The following is a 21,883-nucleotide window of genomic DNA, read 5'->3' as shown; positions in this document are numbered from 1 at the left end:
GTGTGTCTATATATATATATATATATATATATATATATATATATATATATATATATATATATATATATACACACACACACGTATGTGTGCACAGTGTGTGTGTGTGTGTGTGTGTGTGTGTGTGTGTGTGTGTGTGTGTGTGTGTATGTATGTATATATATATATATATATATATATATATATATATATATATATATATATATAGGTCTACTTCTAATCTTCGAAAACTCATTTCTTCGAAGATTAGAAAGCAGACACCCGTTTTCACAAAAGTACACTTAACCAAAAGTGCACTTTCACAAAAGTCAGTTAAGCGACTTACGTCTGTTAAGTGAATCGCGGTACAGTGGCGATAAGGAAATCTATCCTTTTCCCCACTGTAGTGCGATCTTGGAGTTAGTATATATTAGTAGCGGGGATGTGGGTGTGAGCAGGGGGGCTTTCCCCCCTGCAAAAATGTATTCTACTTTGCCGGACACACCTCTGGTAATTATATATAGTAACTTCAAATATATATATATATATATATATATGGTTCTACCTGACTTCGTCGACAGCGCAGAAGACCGACAACGGAATCCGGAGCTCCAGAACATCGACAATGCAGAAGACCGACACGACGGATGACAACACCGACGCCGAGGATGCCGACATGGGAAAAGGCTGTGTGAGTATGCGGTAGTGACGGACGTTAGGGTGCGAGTCAGGTAAGTGTGGATATTGACGGTCTGTGGGGATAGGGGTGGGTTAAGTGAGTTAGGGTTAGGGAGCGATAGGGGTGGGTTAAGTGAGTTAGGGTTAGGGAGCGATAGGGGTGGGTTAAGTGAGTTAGGGTTAGGGAGCGATAGGGGTGGGTTAAGTGAGTTAGGGTTAGGAGCCGGGTTAGATGCGTGTGCGATAGTGACGGACCTTAGGGTTAGGTAAGGTTTAGTGTGGGTTTGTAAGGATTTTGGTGTGCTTGTGTTGTGTGTGTGGTTTGTGGAATGGGGATGTGTTTTGTTTTTTATTGTTGTTATTGTGGTGTGTGCAGTGTATGGGGTTTCGTGTTTGTGTACCGTCGGTCATTTCGTTGTCGGGTATGTGAGGTTTCGTGTTAATGGACTGTCGATTATGTGGTGTCGGTGATGTCGTTGTCGGTGTTGTGTGGTTTCGACTATGTCAGGTAGAACCATATATATATATATATATTCAAAAGCAAAAGAAAAAGGTGCATGTCAAGTCAAATGCGGTGCTCGGAATAAACACACAATCCAGAAACCCAAAAAGGTTCATATATGCAGGTGTTTACACAATGAGGTCTGTCTGCCATCTAGTGGCTCTTGTCACACAGTCCAAATAAGAAATTCTTAACGGTTGAGGATCTGGTTAGAGTTAGTAATGGGAATATAATTCTCTATGTTAAAGAATGTACAAATCCCACTGTGTGGCAAAATCGCTTACATTAGGGTCTTGTGCACAGTTTTTTCCAGTGCAGTGCACTACTGTTCTTTTATATGGCCAGTCCTGTCAAATGCCTTTTAAGATCTGCCAGCTTTCATCTTATTCTGATAATAACAGTCTGGTATTTTTTTTGTTTCCTCACCCACCATGTATTTAATGAGATGGCCCCCACTTATTCCACCATTTTGTTTCTTACAAACACAATACGCTTGTCTCAGATTGTTTAATTTCTTTTTTGAACATTTTTCTGTAAAAGCAATTCCCACACTTTTAAAGTCTCATGTCATTTTGTGAGGTGGGGTGGAGCAGGGGTAAGGTGACTGTCATAGTCTACAATACCCAAGCTAGTCTGAAGGAGCAATGTGCTCCCCTGACACTGAGAAGGTGCACACCATTGGAGTAAATGCTTTAATTTACAATTGAAGCTGCACTTGTGCCACTTATTGCTGTTAATCTGAAGTGCTTAGGCTTCTAAAACAATATTTTGACTATGCCAGGGTTCAAAACACACTGCTACAGTTTCATATAGGCTATACATATAAAACACCTACCTCTTTTTTAAATCTGTTTGTTAATTTTGTTATTATATATTTGTTAGTTTTTGTTGTATTCGTCCAGGTCTTCCTGTGGAGCTTTTCTCCCCGGGCCTCTACTGAAAATGGAAATATATCCAGTTAGACCAGCCCGGTTAACAAATGTAAAATAAAATAAAAATAAAATAAATACAATGCAATAAAGTGTTGCATCTTTATGTACTCAATTGAGCTACAATCTTGTTTTCCTCCTCCTTTATGCTTTTACATTAGTAAGAAGTCAAATAGCTATCAATTAATTGTCATGTTTTGCTTGATTTTTTCCAAGGTAATGTCTCACAGTATCTGATGTATTGCAGTCCCAAAATAATAATTAATTTTAGGCTCATTTTAAGCATCTTGACTGATTCTTTATGTGAAGAATGCTTCATATATTATAATTTTATTAAATAAAAAAAGCATGTCTTGTTTTTTTTTTTGTTCTTTTTTATGAGCAACAATCACCTCTTATGAGTTTATGTTTATTTTCATTTATTTTGTATTTATTAACCTAGGCAGAACACTGATCCACATTGACCTTTCTCAGAAACAGGGGTACTGTCTGGTTAAATGTCTTGCTCAGAATCACACATTACGCAAATGGAAACTGAGGGGCTCAAACCCTGGACTATAGGAAGGAGCTTGTTAGTGGCACATGACCTTAATTCTGTGTAGTAAATGCAATGTTACATGCTGTAGTCATAGTTTTAGTCTATAGACTACATTATATAAAATAGTATTCCTTCTGTAAAGCTCTTTATTTTATATAATGTTAGCCATATATCAGTTCTTCAGGCAGTATAAGGTGTCTCATTGGTGCTGTATTTCACTGTCTAGATAAAAGACACATTTAGAGGGATACATTAATAATTTGAAAATACAAGTGATAATACTGTCCAAGTGCAGAAACCACAGTGGCTTAAACAATTCTTCTTTCTGCTGTAAAATGTAACATTATTTACTGGGGAGAACACATGGCACACAAAGCTATAGTTGAAAGATGACTCCAAGACCTGTAATGAGAGAAGCCTCTCTTGACATTAGGAGAAACATGATAATGGTTGCAAAAAATATTCAGAAATACTGGCATAACAACATGTCAAAATCCCCTAAACTATTACCCTTCATGTAACACAAAATTATTCTCAACTTGACAAATATTTGGCAAATATATCACTGTTTCTAGATGCATAGGTGCCATGAGGAATCCCATTCAGAAGACTGACTCAACAGAAAGTCAGACTTCATATGGTCAAGACCATATGATCAACTTTCTGAAATGTTGAATGATGGAAAACAAATGTCTATGTCATTGCAAGGGGCACGCCCCCCTGCATACCACACATCCCTGCATATTATATGTAAATTCCCTGATCCCCACTGTACCGCGATCTCCATTCAAAAGCTTTGACATTTCGGAAAGTTGATCATATGGTCTTGATCATATGAAGTTCGACTTTCTGTTCAGTCCATCTTCTGCACTTGAACCCTTCATGAGACATGATTGTGTCTGCATGCACAAAACTTTATTCAGTACAATATTGGCAGAAAAAGTGAAATATCACCTACACCCAGACATGGCTTATTGCTTAAATGAGAGATGCATTTGGTCACTACGTTGGCTGAAACTATGTAAATAGGCATATTTGACTGGGTACAGTATGTACATCATTATGTATGTCAGTGACGGTCACCCAACAGGTAGCACACTCACTTTTGGTGCTGGAAGATCGGAAGGCTGTGGGTTCTGTTTCCAGATCAGGTACTTTAAACTGACACTGCAATGCAGCATGAGGGGTGCTGCACTGCTGTGGGTGTTATCCTTTGGATGAAATGTTAAACTAAGGTCTCATCTGCCTGAGGTGGTGGAAACTTAGGTGAATGTTAAAGATCCCACAGCACTTATCAGAATGAAGACCAGGAGATGTTCCCAGGTGCCCTGCCCAAATCTACCCTAGTCAGTACAATTACTGCCTTGGGTCTTCCCTAAAAAGAGGACTTTGGGCTCGTGGGACTGGCCTGCTGAACAAACAGTAAATAAAATAAATAAATGTGAATCATTATACAAGGCTAATGCTGACTTATTAACACACTCTTTTACAGAGTATGTTGTTGGACTTTCTTACCTGTATTCCTGTCTCATTTCTGTGTGCTCATTATGCAATTTTTCCAAAAGGACTGACACTCTGATATTGTACAAAACATTAAAGCTCAGTGGTACAATCAGGATTTCAAGCTGTATTCCAAGTTCAGATACTGCCTGACTGTTATTCTGATGTGAGGTAGCAGACATGTTAAAAAAGCAAGGTAGCAGCGAATAAAGCTATGCATCAGGAAACAGGAATACGTAATGATCACAAGAGTTTAGATATAAATGAAAATTAATTTGAGAGGAACTGCAAAGGAGAAAATATTCCAATATGTTTGTGAGGGCAACATGATTAAGAAATCTGTTATAAATCTAAGAAAGGAAGATATATTTGCATGTATTCTGTGGAAAAAAGTGGTCATCATGTTCAAGAAGTCTTTTTCATAATATTCAGAGAAGAAAAGGACGAATTGGTCACAGATTACAAATGAAAATGACAAGAAACAGTCATCGGTCCCTAAGGAACTCGCTAACCTAAAAGTAGAGGAGATTCAGATGTTGATAGGTGTATGCTAGGCTAAAGACCACTGCTACCTTTATAAGCCTCATGCAACCCAAATGTATCCAAGGAGCTGTTGTGCCTTAGAGGTTATTTTAAGGGGTGTATACTAGTTAGGGCATGATTTAATGGCTGCTTCTGTCCATCAGAGACATATGTGTCACACCAGGGATGCATTTACGATTTCCCATCCATGGGTCAAGATTGTGGTTTAATTGGGTTAGGGAAATGCTCTGTTTCGCATGGATAGGAAGCCTGTTCCAGAGAATGGGGATTCTCTGAGATACATTCCTGTCCCTCCAACATGCCCTACCTAAGTCACAAGCAAAGTTTAAATCCTTGGCTCTAGAAATTGTGGTGCTGTTCATTTTGCAGGTATGCCAAAGTTCAATCAAAATGGGATCTAAGAATGCCTTGTATGCCGGGCATGAATTGCTTCTCACCAGACTGTAGGAAACACGATATAGTGATAGCCCTTTCAGGCAATCTGCACAGGACATTGTGTTTATGCCCTATATTCTTTTTGTGAAGAATGTCTGTGGACATTCCAGTTGTTGCATGTGCTTGCTCAGGTATATACTGAAGGGGAGTTGTACTCAGTGATGGGTCTGATGAGGGCTTAGTGTAGTGGCACGATGAATTCTCCGGACCTAGATGTCATGCCCTTACTTATATGCTGAGTGAAACAGAATCTTAGACACATCAGTCAAAAGTCAGGCTACTATCTGCATGATTCTCCAAGTCCCAAATTACTGTCAACTTTTAGGGATGTGTTATCAGTGAGGTATTTTCCTGGGGTGGCTGACTTCCCAAAGCCAAATATTAGGCATTTCTTGGCACTACGTTTTAAGCCATGCCTTTGGCACTAGTCATTAGTCTGTGTCAGAACTTCCTGCAAGATGTTGGGGTGGGGGGGGGGTTCAATGATTGCTCCTTGCTTTAAATCATCTGCAAATTTAGTAAGCCAGAGGTCAAAGACATTGGCCTTGATTTCAGAAAAATAGCTGCTGAAGATGATCAGATCTAGCACATAGCCCTATCAGGGACTTTTTAGTCTAAGGAAGACAATCTGAAACTGAAGAAGGTATTATATGTACTGGCTGCCCAGTATATAGCTGCGAGACAGAAAAAGAAGTATTCTAGTAGTCATTAAAAAAAAAAAAAAAGTGGGATGGGGGTTGTACTTGCCCATGAATAAAATATGGTAAAGCAGCACAGAAATATATGATTTTGATGACAGAAAAAGGGCTGCTTGTCTTCCTAGACTGTTTATCCCCCAACCATTCAATATTTTACTGTTTAATCAGCAATTTATTTTTGCTCCCCTCAAAGTTATTGGCATGTTTGACTCTTTTCTCAGCTTTTGTTACTTTTCCAGAAAACCTTTACACTATACGTCTAAAATTTCAATAAAATAACACTTCCTCATGCCCCCCTGTGCCTTTCAGCTTGTGTCTTGAAACTGTGTCAGATTTTTAGAAGGTGGACTGCCTGGGTAAGATATTAACCAATGTAAAAAGGTAGAATCTAATGACGTACTTAAGGTACAGGTTCGATTATGAAAAACAGAAGGCAGTACTGAGGTGACACCACTTTGAAGTGGTCATCACCTATGCAGCGATGATACCTTATGAAGGCTGCTGTGCTTAGAAATGGACAGATGTTTAGAGGAAGGCAGACACGTCATACTGTGGCTTGTCAGTCCTGGTAATTATACCATATTAGACAGGAAGGGATGGGGGTGCAACAGACTTTTAGCCACCTTACAGTTCACTTCAGAAGTGAGCACAGTTTATAAAAAAGTGATGTCAAAACATTATTACACGAGGAACAGTTTAATGAAAATATTCCCCCATGTACAGTTTCTTGGAGAAACAAAAAAAGAGAAGCAGAATTTTAATTTCTGTACCTTTAACTAACTGTTCCTGTGAGGCTGTGCCTCTGAGACCATCAGTTTGGAGAAAGAAAGCAATTGCATGACTTCCGCAATCTTGGATGAATAAGCCAACACTGCAGAAAATGTTTTTTTTTCTTTTTTTGCATCATCATCTTGTTCTCGAAAACTGGTACAGATACCCATGACGGTATTTTATGATGCTAACCATGAGCAGTAGTTTCTGTTGTCTCAGAGTAAGAAGGTACAGAAACTCCACTGACTGTGACTGTGTCCCATAGGCTCTAATGATGCGTTGTCCCGGAAGCTATGGCTAGCTGTCAGCCTGACTTTGCAGCTTTGCAGGGGTTGTAACTTAGCTTTAGGAAACACAGCTGAGTACGTGTGATAATTAACACTGGCACAAGGCTGATTCCACTGCCGTTTTTGTCTATCATGATCAGCTACATTTCTGTAACGTGTGACTGCTAACATGCTTTTTATTGCACTCATCCTGCTTATTTCTTTTTCTGTAAGCCAGCCTTTACAAAACATAAGCACAGTCTAGAATCTTCTTGTATACCACTCCTGCTGAGGAATATCCAGTTATGGCTGGGGAAAAATGCAAGACTTGAGCTGGTATCCCCCAATTCATAAAGACTATGAAGTGACCAGTGCAATGCCTTACATGGCATATGCCAGGCTCAGTAGTTTGGGACTGCATATCATAGTGGTACACTAATAATGTCACTAGCATGTATTAAAAACAGATCCTGTGTGATCCTTAATGGGCACTATGGTATAGCACAGAGGCCAGCTTTATGCCATAAAGTGATGGTGTGTGGCCCCAGCAAATAACCCTTACAGCAGCAGAATGCCACATATAGCAGTTATGGAGTACTGAGCATCACAAAGTACAGACAGGCAGTGTTACTGACTTGTCATTACAAGCATGCATCTGCCATTACCCCACACCATAAACCCCCACCCCATTCTGCGAATTGCAGATTACTGACAAGCAGCATTAAATACATGAATCTGCCACTACCCCACACCACACACCCCATTCTGGGCATTGCAGGGTAGTGACAGGCAGTGCTATATACATGCATCTGCCACTACCCCACACCCCATTCTCCACACTGCACTGCACTTGTTGTTACATACAAGTGTCTTCCATTAACCCCTACCACCATCTTGCCCATGTCACCTCACCAGTTATTGCATCGAGGTACCTGCCACTAACCCCACCTCTTCCCATCCTGCCCACTACATTGCACTTCTTATTACATACAGCCACCTGCCATTAACTACTTCTCCCATTCTTACCTGGTACACTGCACCTGTTACATATGGCACCTGTCACTAACCCTACACACCAACCTGCCCATTATGCTGCACCTGTTATGTATGGCACCTGTCACTAACCCTCCACACCAACCTGCCTACTATTCGTTACATATGGCAGCGGTCACTAACCCTCCACACCATCCTGCCCACTGTCCTGCACTTGCTATTAAGCATATGCAATAGCCCCAACCCCCCCCCACCATAAGCTTGTTATTACATACATGCATGTTCTGCTAACTCACACACAATCATGCCTATTACACTGCACTTGTCACAGGTGCACATGCGTTGCCACTATATGGTCCTCAGGTACTAACACACAGCCTCTACAGCATGCTAATAATATGCTGCACAAGTGGGAAGTACCACCTATGGCCACATTAGCAATTCTGCACATAGCCTCCAAGGTGTACTGTCTAGTATAGTGATGGGTTCAACTATCCAGCATGTGCAGTAAGGAAGAGACGGGTCTTGTTTGTATTAGTTGTGCTGTGCTAGCTATGAACATAATCCAATCTATGTACCAGAGGACCATGACCCATAAATCAGGATTTGCTATGTTGTCATGGATTCTACCCTCAGACTGCAAATGATATAACAGAGATAGTATTCACTCCCTAATTTTATGTCGGTATATATATATATATATATATATATATATATATATATATATATATATACATACATATATATATACATATATATATATATATATATATATATATATATGGCTCCACTTCTTAATTTCGAAAGTCCATAATCTTGACTTTCAAAATATCGAACCCAGAATGTCGAGATTGTGGAATCTGGAAATTAAGGAAAAAAAAAAAACAAACAAAAAAAAAAAACAAACAAACAAAAAAAAAACAAGACATCAAAAAATATGATTTTGCAGGGGGCAAGCCCCCCTTGCACTCCCCACACCCCCTGCAACTTAAATATACTAATACCAAGATCGCGGTACAGTGAAGAGAACGGTATTGGAGATCGCTATATAGTGCAGACGGGAACATTACTATTCTCTTCACTCTAGTGCAATCTCGCAGTTAGTATATTTAAGTTGCAGGGGGTGTGGGGGGGGCTTGCCCCCTCTACAAAAACATGTTTTTTTTAAATCTTGAGGTTTTTTTTTTCCCTTCTTAATTTTGAGATTCCACATTCTCGACATTTTGGGTTCGATATTTTGAAAGTCGAGATTGTGGACTTTTGAAATTAAGAACTGGACCCATATATATGGGTCTACTTCATATGACTGACAGTTCATATGACTGACATTCATTTGGTCGACAGTTCATTTGGCTGACAAAAAGTATTCAAGGCAAAAACCTGGGATTTGCCCCCCTCCCCACTGTTGTGCGACTGTGGAGTTGTTATATATAGTTGGGGTATATGTTTATCAAAGAAGACCATAATAGTCATTTTTGGTCATTAGTACAAGTGTGTGTAATTAATGTGGTATTTCTACTGCACCAAATAAAAGTTACCATGAAATGGGCAGTAATGCACAGTATGGTAGCTGTTTTCATTGGCATGTAAAAATAAAGAATGAAGATTATAGCAGAATATAATCCCTGTAAGTTCAATTTACCATAATATTAAGGCTTTTCATAAAGCCTGACTCAGTAGAAAAATATGCAAGCTAATTTTGCTCCTCTGCAATCTCTGTCTCTCAACAGCTGATCTCCTCTAAAGTGCCAAGGGCTGAATACATCCCAACCATTATCCGTCGGGATGATCCTTCCATCATTCCCATTCTTTATGTGAGTATCAGGGGTTACATGGATTTTAGTTAACGTTAGAGGTGTCACAGTCAGACACAAACATCCGTTAAGCCTATTTACAATTGCCAATGGAAAGGCACATTAGCAGTTTGCAGCACATACAAGGCAGAATACAACAATAATGCATGCCTTTTAGTGATCACTGGCTATGCAAACATTGCTGATTTTGGCTCATTTATTTACATTGTCCATTATAACATTTTTAATTTGCTGTTAAATCACCTATGATTTGAGTCAGTCAATATGACAGTCAAAAGAGTTTGTTTAGGTAATTTAATGTTGATGCAAAACCTTTTGTTCTATTAACTTTAGGTGAGTTAAATTAATATATAAAATTGTTCCTGATTCTGGGTCTTTGTCCTGAGTTATTTTTGTCTCTGTCCTGAATTCTTAAGCAAAGAATTTGAGAGGTATGCCTTGATGTGATAATCTTTCCTTTAGAGCTGTGATTTATTTTCCTTGTTAATATTAAGTCAGTATTTATGGTGTTGTAGTGTTCACTGAAGTCAATCATATTGCAAGCTGACCAATAACTTTCATGGTGCACAGACTATAAGCCTGACATTATCTTTAGATTCAGAGTAAAGTATATGAGATGTAGTACCTCATAAATTTATCTGCATGTCAAGTTTGTAAACATGGAAATGATATAGAGTTTTATCACTAAGGATGTTTGGGATTCGAACCATCTCCTAGCTTCACTGTGAAATATCTACACACATACTAACACACTGCTCAGTTATATAACATATATATATATATATATATATATATATATATATATATATATATAGTAGGGATACTATATGGCAAACTATGAGAGTTCTGCAAAAACAAAGAACTTCTCAGTAGAAATAAGTCACTGGCCTTCTCTTATAGTTTTGATCTGGTAATACTTAAAAGTGTCAATCATGACAGACAAAATGCATGCAGTTACTGTGTATTACAAAAACAGGTTAACATTGTTCAATATATTTAACTGTTTGATATGTCACATTTATTTCTAGGACCATGAACATGCCACTTTTGATGATATTTTAGGTAAGACAAATTCTTCTACTGTAATTTATATCTATGTTTTATATCTGGATATAGCAGTCTGCATGTAGCAGTTTTAAAATGCATTTTTGTTGTGCCACACAGCTGCTATAAGCTAATTTGTAGTAAGTGGAACCACACTAATCTACATTTTTTTTGGGGACTTTTTTATTTGCAGAAGAAATTGAGAAGAAGCTTAACAATTACAGAAAAGGTTGCAAGATTTGGAAGATGCTCATCTTTTGTCAGGTACGACAGGCTGTGTGAAAGTTCTAGAAGTAACACATTTTATGTTGTTTTGGCACGTCCTAAGAAAGTGCATAAAAGCCTTCATCAAAAATTAACTTGGAGTATCTAGAATGAGTGCTCTCTGTGGGTCATAAATAAAAAAAACAAAAACCATGTTTCAATTTTCAGTTTTCAGGAATTTGATTAGAGGCCAGGGTATGAGGGCATCTAGGCTGAATCCTATGGATGATTGTTTTCATGATGAAATCAATAATCTAGGAGCTAGATTGCTAATGAGAGGATATGAAAAAAGTGAGAATACTAAGAATTTGTCTGATGTTTATTCTTTACGTGAGGGCATTGCAGCTCCATATTTTGGTCCACATAAGGAAACTATCAGCATTAGTAAACGTGATGACAGCAAATTCCTTAAAGTCCCTAATTTTTACACTGCTGACAATAGGGAGTTGACTGAAATTTTCAGTAAAAATTGGTCCATCCCACAAGTTGATACAGATATTAGCAAGGTAGTGGGTGAGCAACAGAAGTTCCTGTATAAAAACAGGAAGAATTTAAGGAGACGTCTCTGTTATGAACAAGATAACAGTGAGCACCATCAAAAAAGGGGCTCTACTCTTGATTGTGGAGGATGTAATTTTTGCCGCTATATCAATACCTTAGATACTTTTTACCATCCAGATCTTAAGAAGGAATTTGTTTTTTATGCTGATGCCATATGTAAGACATTGAATGTGGTCTATTTAGCTAAATGTTACATCTGTCACTTATTTTATGTTGGTAAAACCAACAGAATACTTTGGGATAGGATTAGAGAACATGTATGTGATATCAAGAAAAGATTTGAGCATAATGCATGATCTAAACATGTAATGCGTTATGGGGTCACACATAGTTTTAATTTTAGGGTCCTTGAGGTTATTGCACCTAGTATTAGGGAAGGAGACATTAGGAATCACACTGAGTATAAGGAATCTAAATGGATTATCACCCTTAGAGCTGATAGGGGGAGTGGGCTAAATGAAAGAGCCTCTATAAAACCCCTACTTAGGAAATGGAGGATTCAGAAGTGAGTTAGAATTTGTATATGTTTTTTATATACATTTTATGAATGTCTTAGTTTTTTTGCATATATTGTATTTACATGTATACATATCTGCATCTTCATATTTGTATTTTATTTCTATTTTTATTTTTATATAAGAATTGAGGGTATGAGATTTCTTGTTTGTTCCTTTAAGGACTTCAAGGTTTTTAGTGCTATCTCTGTGATTGGTTTAGTGCTTTTTGAATTTCTATAAATGGATCATCTTTTATCTTAGGTTGTATGGTCTAAAGAAGCTTGTTAGCGAAAGCGCTTACCGTTCTATGGTTTTGTAATAAAAGGTTTTATGCTCAAGTATTTTTTTGAACTGCTTGGTTGCTTCACTGTGATTTTTACAGTTTGTATTGCTATTTATCTGCTTTACAATGGAGCATTTGCTTCATGGGTTGGTTGTTGTTTTATATTAATATAAAAAATAAATTTACTGTCTCTAAACTTCAGCAATACTGTTGATTATTGTATCTGCCCTTTACTTATTAGAAAGAAAATAGCTGCTAATGTGAGGTAATAAAGAGACATTTTGTACACTTGGACTTTTTTTTTTTATACTTCCAGCCACAACTGAAGTCCACGAGCTTCATGCAGGAGTCCTGGGGTTGACTCCCTCATGTTCCACTTATATATATTTGCCTACTGAAATTAAAGAGTAAAAAATTAAAAAAAAATCACTGCACTATCCACAGAAGACAATGACACTGTCTTCTGTCTGAAAAAATATTTTCTTCTTATTTCTTACTTCTGCTCACTGAATAGAAAGGTTGTACTTCATACATGTACTACAAGAAATATCTGAAATGCGGTAACTATGTCATGAACTTAGGACAAGAAACGTAAACACTTTTGTTTCATTCCAGAATCAATAATAAGGAATAGCTCCTTGTCATGGTCATGAATGGCATAAGATAGAAATCCACTTAAAATTTGATAAAACAGTGAATTCAAAGAAGATTTTAAATACTGCTTTAATATGTTCAGGCAAAGTCCACACAGACACCTGTACTTAATATAATCAAGTTCAAGGTTGCTGCACCTTGGAGAAATCTAAGTTTTTCTCTGTGATAATGTTGTACGAACCATGCTTTTTCCACTGGAAGATGGCTATGAAAGTAGCCAGTGTACATAGCATATGCTTCCACAATGGGTCCTAATTTAAGCTGAGAACAGAAAACACAAATTGTATTACTTACTGCATTGACTATCACTCCTCATGGTAAACAATCACAGAAAGTCTGCTTTTTAAAGATAAATGCTTCGATGCCTGTTCTAATTTATAGTCACCCCTTTAAAGACGTATCATGCTGTCTGATGAAAATTTGCATAAGTACACCAACATTACCTAATGAAATGTTAAACTTCAGATGTCTTTACTCTTTATCTGCTTAGTTTAACTTGTTTTAACAGAAAAACAGTTTGTGGTTAGGATATTATAATGAGTGCCAGGCTTAACCTTCAGTCATTTATGATTGTTCTTTAAAGTGAGATCACAAATCTTTGATTAGTTATTTCCTATTTTTTTAAAGACTGAGACTGCGGCACTTTATAGAACTGACTTTCGCTGAGATACTGCAATCTGGAAATGACATATTTAAGTAGCCATGTTGGGGAATTCAATGACCTTTGCCCCCTAAAAAATGATTTAGTAGTAAAACAGAAAGCTCTGATAGTCACTGTTTAACTGTCAGTTCGATATGTAAGCAGTAATGCCTGACAGGGTGTGTGTTAATGTATAATTAACACCTGCCCAGGGGTGTTATGAGGACAACGCTGCAGAAGGAGGCCTATGTTTGTGCACTTGTTTAGTTAAATACTAGCTTACACTAACTCAACATGCAGCACTAGGTGGCTGGAGTTCAGAAATCTCAAGAGTTCTGCTCACTGTTGGCCTGTGTCAAGTTTCAAGAGCTCCATCCATCCATCATTCTTTTTTCCTATTTTTACACATGAGGTCGGGGTGTCACTTCATTAGTGACAGTCATCTGGAGTCAATGTTTACAGTACTGTCCCCTTCCACTTCACACATACACACTATTGCTTACATCCAATTTTAGAGTGTCCAAATTGCCTACTGCATGTCTTTGAAATCTGGCAAGGAACCAGAACATCTAGAGGGCTCCACTTAACTCTAATTCCAAATTGAAATGGCACTCTCTTTCATAAATGAATCAACTGGTTTTGGTGTGCAGTGCTCCTGCATGAGGTGGCACTGTTTTGCACAGCATGAATAAGAATGAGGGAGGTGTTCTTTTTAAGTGCAAAGGTGTGCAGATGCACCAGAAATCTTGGCAGGGAACTCTGAGACACAAATCAGCCTGGCCTGTATCTCAGTATTGCCTAAATGTTTTATAAATCATGACTTGGGTTAACTGAGGCAGTAAACGTAAACAGCTTTTATTGAGTTGCAAACTACTTATAGTTACTTCCTAGTTATTTTTGAGTCATGACCCTTAAGTGAAACTTTGAATCCTATCTACAGTGGCATCCATGTCTCTTCTACCATCTCTTACAAGCGTTCCTGAAACTCTCTGTTCACATGTAGCCTGCCACTGTATAGGGATGTGTTAGGAGTGCCATGACAGAAGTTTGATACATGAGTGATATTCTTCTTCTTCTTCTTTCGGCTTTTCCAGGTTAGGGTTCGCCACAGCAGATCACCTGTCTGCTCATGATTGGCAGTAGAGTTTTACAGTGTCAAGTTGCCAGCCCAGCACCCAACCTTCCACAGAAGGCACACACACACGCACACACTCACACCTAGGGCCAATTTAGAGTATCTAATCCACCTACTGCATGTCTTTGGGATGTGGGAGGAAACCAGAGCACCCGGAGGAAACCCATGCGACCACAGGGAGGACATGCAGACTCCGCACAAAAGGCACCCCTGCTGAGAATTGAACCAGAGAACCTCTTGCTGTGAGGTGACAATGCTAACCGCTGCACCATCGTGGCCGCCCTGATACATGAGTGATCAATACTTGAAAACTGAATCACTAAGTACTAAACTTTTTATTGTAGCGCCCACACCTCTTCTACTTCAGTAGCCTACCTCTGACATTGCTATATCTGTGATGAAAGTGAATATTACTAAGATACCATGATTTTAATATTTAGAAGACATGTGCGTTTCTCCCTGGGCCTCTGCTGAAAAATATTAAATAAATGAATAAATAAAATAAAACTAATCAAATAAATTATACATTTATGATCGGTCACACATTAGAAAGTCAGTGATAAATAATTTACACTTAAACATTACACCTTGTTCCACAAGACTCCACCACTGTATCTGTGAATTAAGATTTCAAGTTAGCACTGAGTCATCCCTTTCCTTCTTCAGTCTATGTTTTGTCCCCTATGCTTCCTCTTCAGTTTTATTCATCCTGCTTGCCCTATGTTCCCTTGCCACTGCCTTCCTTTCTCTTTTGTCATGCAGTATGCATATCCTAGACTCTTCCTGCCTTCATTTCACCTTACCAATTTTGTAATCTCTAGCTGTGTACCTCTTACCAGGCTGATCTTTTTTTATAGGTTCATAGATAAGTACTAGGTAAACTGCCCTTGTGGGCCATTTTATGCCTAGCCAATTACCCCATGTGAGAATCAAACTCTACACCTTGTGTCTGTAAGCTAAACACCTTAATCATTATGCCAACCTCCCCTTTTTCTTGGTTTGTGCATGAGAATGCATACCATAATTCAGTCAGCATTTAGTTCATAATATGTTCAACACTAGAGGACCTCAGAAGTTTGTGATAGATATCTGCTAATATCAAATGTCATTTGTTTACACAATTATAACATTATTTTGTTGTTCACAAATATCCTGTTTTTAATTTTTCTCTATTGTATTTACTAATGTAACTTCCTTATTGTATCTTTTCACTGTGGATTATTATGCAAAACTCTGAATGTATTGTTTATTATGTATTTGTATGTTTTCATGATCGTTATTTTAATCACTGGAGCTTTTCTCCTTGAGTCTCCACTGAAAATGGGCCTCTGGGTGAGCTGGACCAACCCGGTTAACAAATGTCAAATAGATAAAGAAAGAAATTGCTTAGGTTCTGCTTCTGGCCATCCTGCTTACATTTGTTACTGCACACCACAATCTAGGGGATGATTATAAACCACTGCTCCTTATTTTTCTGTTGCATTACTATTCCCTCCTAACACCTACACTTTGGCTACATTTCCCCTATTAATTTTAAAATCCTCTGAGTCACAATTTTAGCTGCAACTTTGCAACTTGCAAGTGACATGGCACTGCACTATAGACAGACCTTCAGCTGTGGCCACTGTACTAGATAGGATACTACCAATCTGATCTCAGGACTTCTAATACTGCATTACCTATTTACTTTTGTCATGGCTGCTTCTCCTTAACTTTTATCCATTTCCTGTGTCCACACAGTTTTCCTCCCAAACATAATTCCATTTCATCTTCCAGCACTCTACTTTGAAGAACACTGCCCTAAAAATAAAATACACTTTATTCTATTCGTTTTCATGTACACATATAGTAAACATTTTAACTCCCTTTTCCAAAGAGTAATTCCCTCAGAGACATTATCATCTCATTTTGACTTTAATCTGAGAAAAAGTAGCTTCTAAATTCCTAATGTCATCAAAAGCAAATTGACATATTGTACAATTAAGTTCAAAATATTGAAATTTCCTAAGTTAAATTAAGTTTAAGAAAGGAAACATTTGCCATATAGAAGGCAACTGTGTATGTTTTCAATAGTTTTGCCACATATTTTTATTCTTCTTCGTCTTACTTCAAGAGCAAAAGATAATAAAATGTCAAGATATTACAGGAAGAAAGGTAATTGGGTAGGACAACTGCAGTTTTTTTTTAGAGATGAACTGCATTGTGAAATCAGGAGGTAGCAGATGGTATGTTGTAGATTCGGTCCAAAGTACTAAAGAACTGAAAAGTTTGTTCTGAAATGCCCACTGAAAAATGTGCACCAGAAAAGTATTGAGTGAAGATCCATCTGGTCTGCTGTCTTACAGCTAACCTGCTGACCACAACCTTGTCCATTTGGAGCTGTTCACAAGATTAAGCTTTTGGCAATCCAACCAGTCAAGATACCATGTCTGAGCTTGTTAATCAAACCATTGTTAGGCTGCATTTTCATAAGAAACGGTGATTTTGCAGTATCCCCTATGTATGGAATTGTCCCCTGTTTCTTCAATTAACACTGCCACAGAAAAAAGGCAATAGTTTGATTTCTATACAAATAAGTATTCCTTCTACTCAGTGCTATACTTGAATGAATGGCGCCAATTGAATCATTACAACTGATGTATAGGACACTTTGATAGAGAACATCAACTATATAGTTCTCTATGAGTTATCCGTTGAAATAAAGGACTGTGTCTGAAAAGATTTATGTCATTTATTTCACAACGAAATTTGGCATTGCAATCATCAATCATCTGAATTCTGCAAAGGACAAGAAAGCCTCAGGCCCTGTTGACATACTTAAATGGCTAGGACATTTTGAATCCGAGTTACATTTATTTTAGCCTGAGTAATTTCCACCACTCAAGGAAAAATGCACTGAGTGTGTGACCTCAGTGCGTTGATTTACAATTTGATTTTGATTTTTCAAAAAGTTGATTTTTCTGTATAGGATTTAGCAATTTCTGAAGGTTCCAGCTTATTGTTTCTTGTTATTATGTAAAATGTTGAGCAAGGCCACATGTAGAAGAGGGAATTTTTTTTTTTTAGTGTATGGACATGTATTCTGAGTGGACACACAAGACACTGCTTTTCAGCTTGGGGACTTTTATCAGTAGTGTGTGGACATAATGGACAGGAATTTTCATGCCTGTAATTTGTGATCACCCCATATGTCACAAACTAGCTAATCCTGAGTATCAATACCTAGACCATGAAATTTGTATCAATGTTGCTTAAATTATTTAATAAATTACTCAAAATGAAGAATGCTCTGCTTACAGTTACAGAAAATGTGGAATAAAGGTTGCACACCATAAAAAAGTTAGCAACAATAACTTTAATGTTGGTTTTGTTTCATCTCCTGCACGTGATACAAAAATAAATGCCCTAGGTGTTGAGAAATGAGAGCTCGGTGCTATCCTCATGAATCCATAAAAGCTACAGTAAAATATCTCACAAAACTGTGAACAGTGTACCACTTGATTAACCTATGAACATCAGCATATATTTCCGTGGAACTTTTATCACGGGGCAGATCACATTTTGCTAAGGCTTCAGCATATTCATTACAATGACAAAGTACCGCCTTGTGTTTCAGAGGTATCTGCTTTGATAGTTCAGTCTGGGTTTGCAGTACTGTAGTGTTGTGCTGTTTTATCCACCACGATGTCTGTTTACAGTTCACTTCTCTGGGATGTGCATGTTATGCATAATTCTGTATTACAGCTGCAGTATTTGCTAGTTCCATCCTGTGTGGTGTTTAATAATCTAGGTTTTCTTTTTTTTATATCTGCACAAGTGAATTGTTTTGGCATCTGACATTACTAGTGGTGCCTTTCCGAGATTGAATATTTTTTTGAAACAAATCTGTTTTCTACAGAGACGTAGACTTTGATGACTTACACACACACTGAACAGCTGCTTTAATGAAGTTAGCTCAAAAGTTGCACTTTTCCTTTACAAATAAGAGCTGGAATGAAATGTTGCTAGATTTGTAGTCTGAAATACCTAATCTACATTGAAATTATATTTTGCTGTCTTCATTCAGTTAATAGCCAAAATAATTAGTTAACAGTAGATTAGCCTACCCACTTACAACATGAAAGAATCTTAACACTGTCAAAATATATATGAATATCACTTGCCTATTTGGTAAATTATGTCCTGCTGCAAAATTATTAAATGTGCATGTCTGTAAATAGTGCTTCATCTTGTGTCATTTCAATGTGCCTCTCATTCTGTTATATATTTTTTGGCTTTTTAGTCTACTCTATGTATGTCCATGTTATAAGTAAAAATAATGTGTTCAAAAGGAAATAACATGAAATTACATAAATTAAATGATTTTCACAAAAGCTCATTATTAATTTGTCCATTTTGCTTATGACCATTATAGCATATATCAAGGTGTTTTTACTGCTGGTAGGTGATAAGCAGCACAAATCCAGATTAATCTAAGGGGTCTGAAATGCAAACAAATGTTCTATTAACATAGCTAGAGCAATGAGGTTAAATAATGGCATATAATAATGTAATAGCTGTAATTACCCAGCTGTTAATATTTCAGTGTATTCTGTACTGAACCCATGCTGGAGCTGCTTTAAATAGTTGAATTAATGTGATTCATAGCTTCATGACCCATTTGATCTGTACATAAACTCATTGAAATGACTATCTAGTACTATTCATCTATATAAACTACTTCTGTGTAATTTTCAGCATTTGAGATATATTTTTTATTCATAAATGCCAATGCTCCATGCTTTTTCGTGATATTTCTTACTTACATAATCGACAAGGAGATTAATGCAATTGTTACTTTTCCACCAATAGCATAGTGATGGTTAATACACACACACTCTATTTTCTCTTTGCAGGGGGGTCCTGGCCATCTCTACTTGCTTAAGAACAAAGTTGCCACATTTGCAAAGGTGGAAAAGGAGGAAGACTTGATTATGTGAGTTCTGCTACATTATATCTTAATGGCATTGTATTATATATTGCAATAGCACAGTGTCTGCAGTGTAATGATGGTGATTATAGAGAATAACAGACCCGTAGCCAAGATCCTTGAATGAGGCGGAAGTTTTATCTTTAAGAAAAGCAAAAACATCAGAGCCCTCCTCAAATCAAAAGAGCTCATAAATGCAGGTTTTGCAGCTTAATGAGTGGAATGGACCACTGTATCTGCCCTAGCATGGGCCTGAAGTACCATAGTAAAATTAGGGATGATTACAACACTGAAAGAATGGTTTACAGGGCACACTGTCTGAAATGTAAACATTCTTATGTGGGGAAGATGATTAATAAGCTGAAAATATACATTTCACACTAGATGATAAACTGAAAATCCACACAAACATACTTCTAAAACACAGTACGGAGAAGGAAGGACACTCCATCTTCAGTTTCCGTATCCTGGACTGTGTTGAATTTGAGCCTCTGGAAGGCAATAAACATGTGTTCCTGGGGAAAAAAAGTGTAGTGAGAGTGTGAAGCAAAACACTAAAGATAGCATAATCCTACTACATAATGGAAACAGTTTGAAAAGAGCACTACCTCGTGGTGGTCAAGGAAACTGCAATTTACACATTCATTCATTGTCTTATACCCACTTTATCTTATTTAAGGTAACCACAAAATGGTAAAGCTAGCTGCCAGAGTCCAATAATAAACCACTGGAATCCCTTGAAAGAATTTTATTAAGTTTTACAAACAAAAAGCCATAGATTTAGCATTTTCGTCCATAAAATACAAGACTTCATCAGGAACAATTTTTTACTTTGAAATACCAGGTTGTCCCCATTTGATTAATGACTCCTGGGATTTTTTTAGGAAGACTAAAGAATGAACTGTGGACTAGAGATATACTTTTTTTAACTATAGACATAGTAGACGTATTCACCAGTATCCCTAAAGACAAAGACTAAGAGGAAAATTTAGCATTTTTTATACTTAAAATTATTGTACCATTCTGGTTACTATATTCACACTGTTTTATCTGCTCGCTTCTTCTGGAGTAACGCTTTCCACTTGACTTATCCTATATGGTAAGATGGATAGCAAACTGTCTAAAAGACAGAGCTCGCACTGTGTAGGTGGCAGGAGCAGAATCAGAGAACATGAAGGTGACCAGTGCTATCCCACAGGGCTCAGTGTTAGGACTACTTTTGTTTGGTATTTACTTTTGTGACTTACAGATTAAAAAACTAGACCAATGGTTAAGCAAATCTGTAGCTGTCATTATTAAATACTGCTCTGACATGGAAGCCCTCGAGCAGGAACTTACACTTTTAAATGCCTGACGTATAGCAAATGGGCCTAGATTAAATACTAAAAATGCAATATTGACACCCCACTAGTATATAACATTGATAAAAACAACTTCAGAAATGAAAATGCAGTTATTAATATGGAAACATGGGTTGATAATTTCATCTCGTTTAATCACTTTGTAGTTTGGTGCAGCTGGTTACCAAGGGAATATCATCCAGATTTACAGATATTATTGTCCACTTTAATTCGGCAGTAATCAAACTAATTAGAGAATATAATCCTTTCTTTGGAGTGTACCTCATCACACATATCAAAGAGATGGAAAGACCCCAGATGTTCCTAACAAACAGGATCACAGGCTTAAAATCACTGAGCTACTAGATACGACTGGAAGGATTGTCCCCCTTTTTTGAGTCTTTTTTGGAATTCAGTGATGAGTTAAGACAGGCACTGGGTGGCAGTGAAGAGTTACCAAATAGCTGGGTAACTATAGCAGAGCTAGTAAGGGAGATGGCTAGAAAGTTGCTTGGTATGACATCTGGACAGAGGAAGGATGACAAGGAGACATGGTAGTGGAATGCGGAAGTACAGGAGAGTATACAAAGAAAGAGGTTGGCAAAGAAGTGGGATTGTCAGAGAGACAAAGAAAGTAGACAGGAGTATAAGGAGATGAGGTGCATGACAAAGACAGAGGTGACGAAGGCTAAGGATAAGGCATATGAAGAGTTGTATGAAAGGCTGGACACTAAGGAGGGAGAAAAGGACCTGTACCGATTGGCTAGACAGAGAGATCGAGCTAGGAAAGATATGCAGCAGGTAAAGGTGATAAAGGATAATGAGGGAAATATACTCACAAGCAAGGAGAGTG

General features: G+C 37.6%; 1 protein-coding gene across 3 annotated transcripts in view; it reads left to right on the top strand.

Annotated features, from left to right (window-relative positions):
* The window catches only part of NSMF (NMDA receptor synaptonuclear signaling and neuronal migration factor), a 150,444-nt gene that overhangs the window by 91,805 nt on the left and 36,756 nt on the right, over positions 1-21,883 (top strand). For all 3 annotated transcript variants that reach the window (XM_044058741.1, XM_044058743.1, XM_044058742.1), the window contains 4 exons: positions 9,560-9,643; positions 10,672-10,705; positions 10,881-10,951; positions 19,617-19,696. In XM_044058741.1, the coding sequence (XP_043914676.1) occupies positions 9,560-9,643; positions 10,672-10,705; positions 10,881-10,951; positions 19,617-19,696 (269 nt within the window). The remainder of the gene's footprint in view (positions 1-9,559; positions 9,644-10,671; positions 10,706-10,880; positions 10,952-19,616; positions 19,697-21,883) is intronic.

This window comes from Protopterus annectens, chromosome 16.part0 (genome assembly GCF_019279795.1).
Source record: "Protopterus annectens isolate FY-2018-M chromosome 16.part0, PAN1.0, whole genome shotgun sequence".
In the NCBI taxonomy this organism is placed as follows: domain Eukaryota; kingdom Metazoa; phylum Chordata; order Ceratodontiformes; family Protopteridae; genus Protopterus; species Protopterus annectens.
This window is presented reverse-complemented; position numbering and strand designations above follow the sequence as displayed.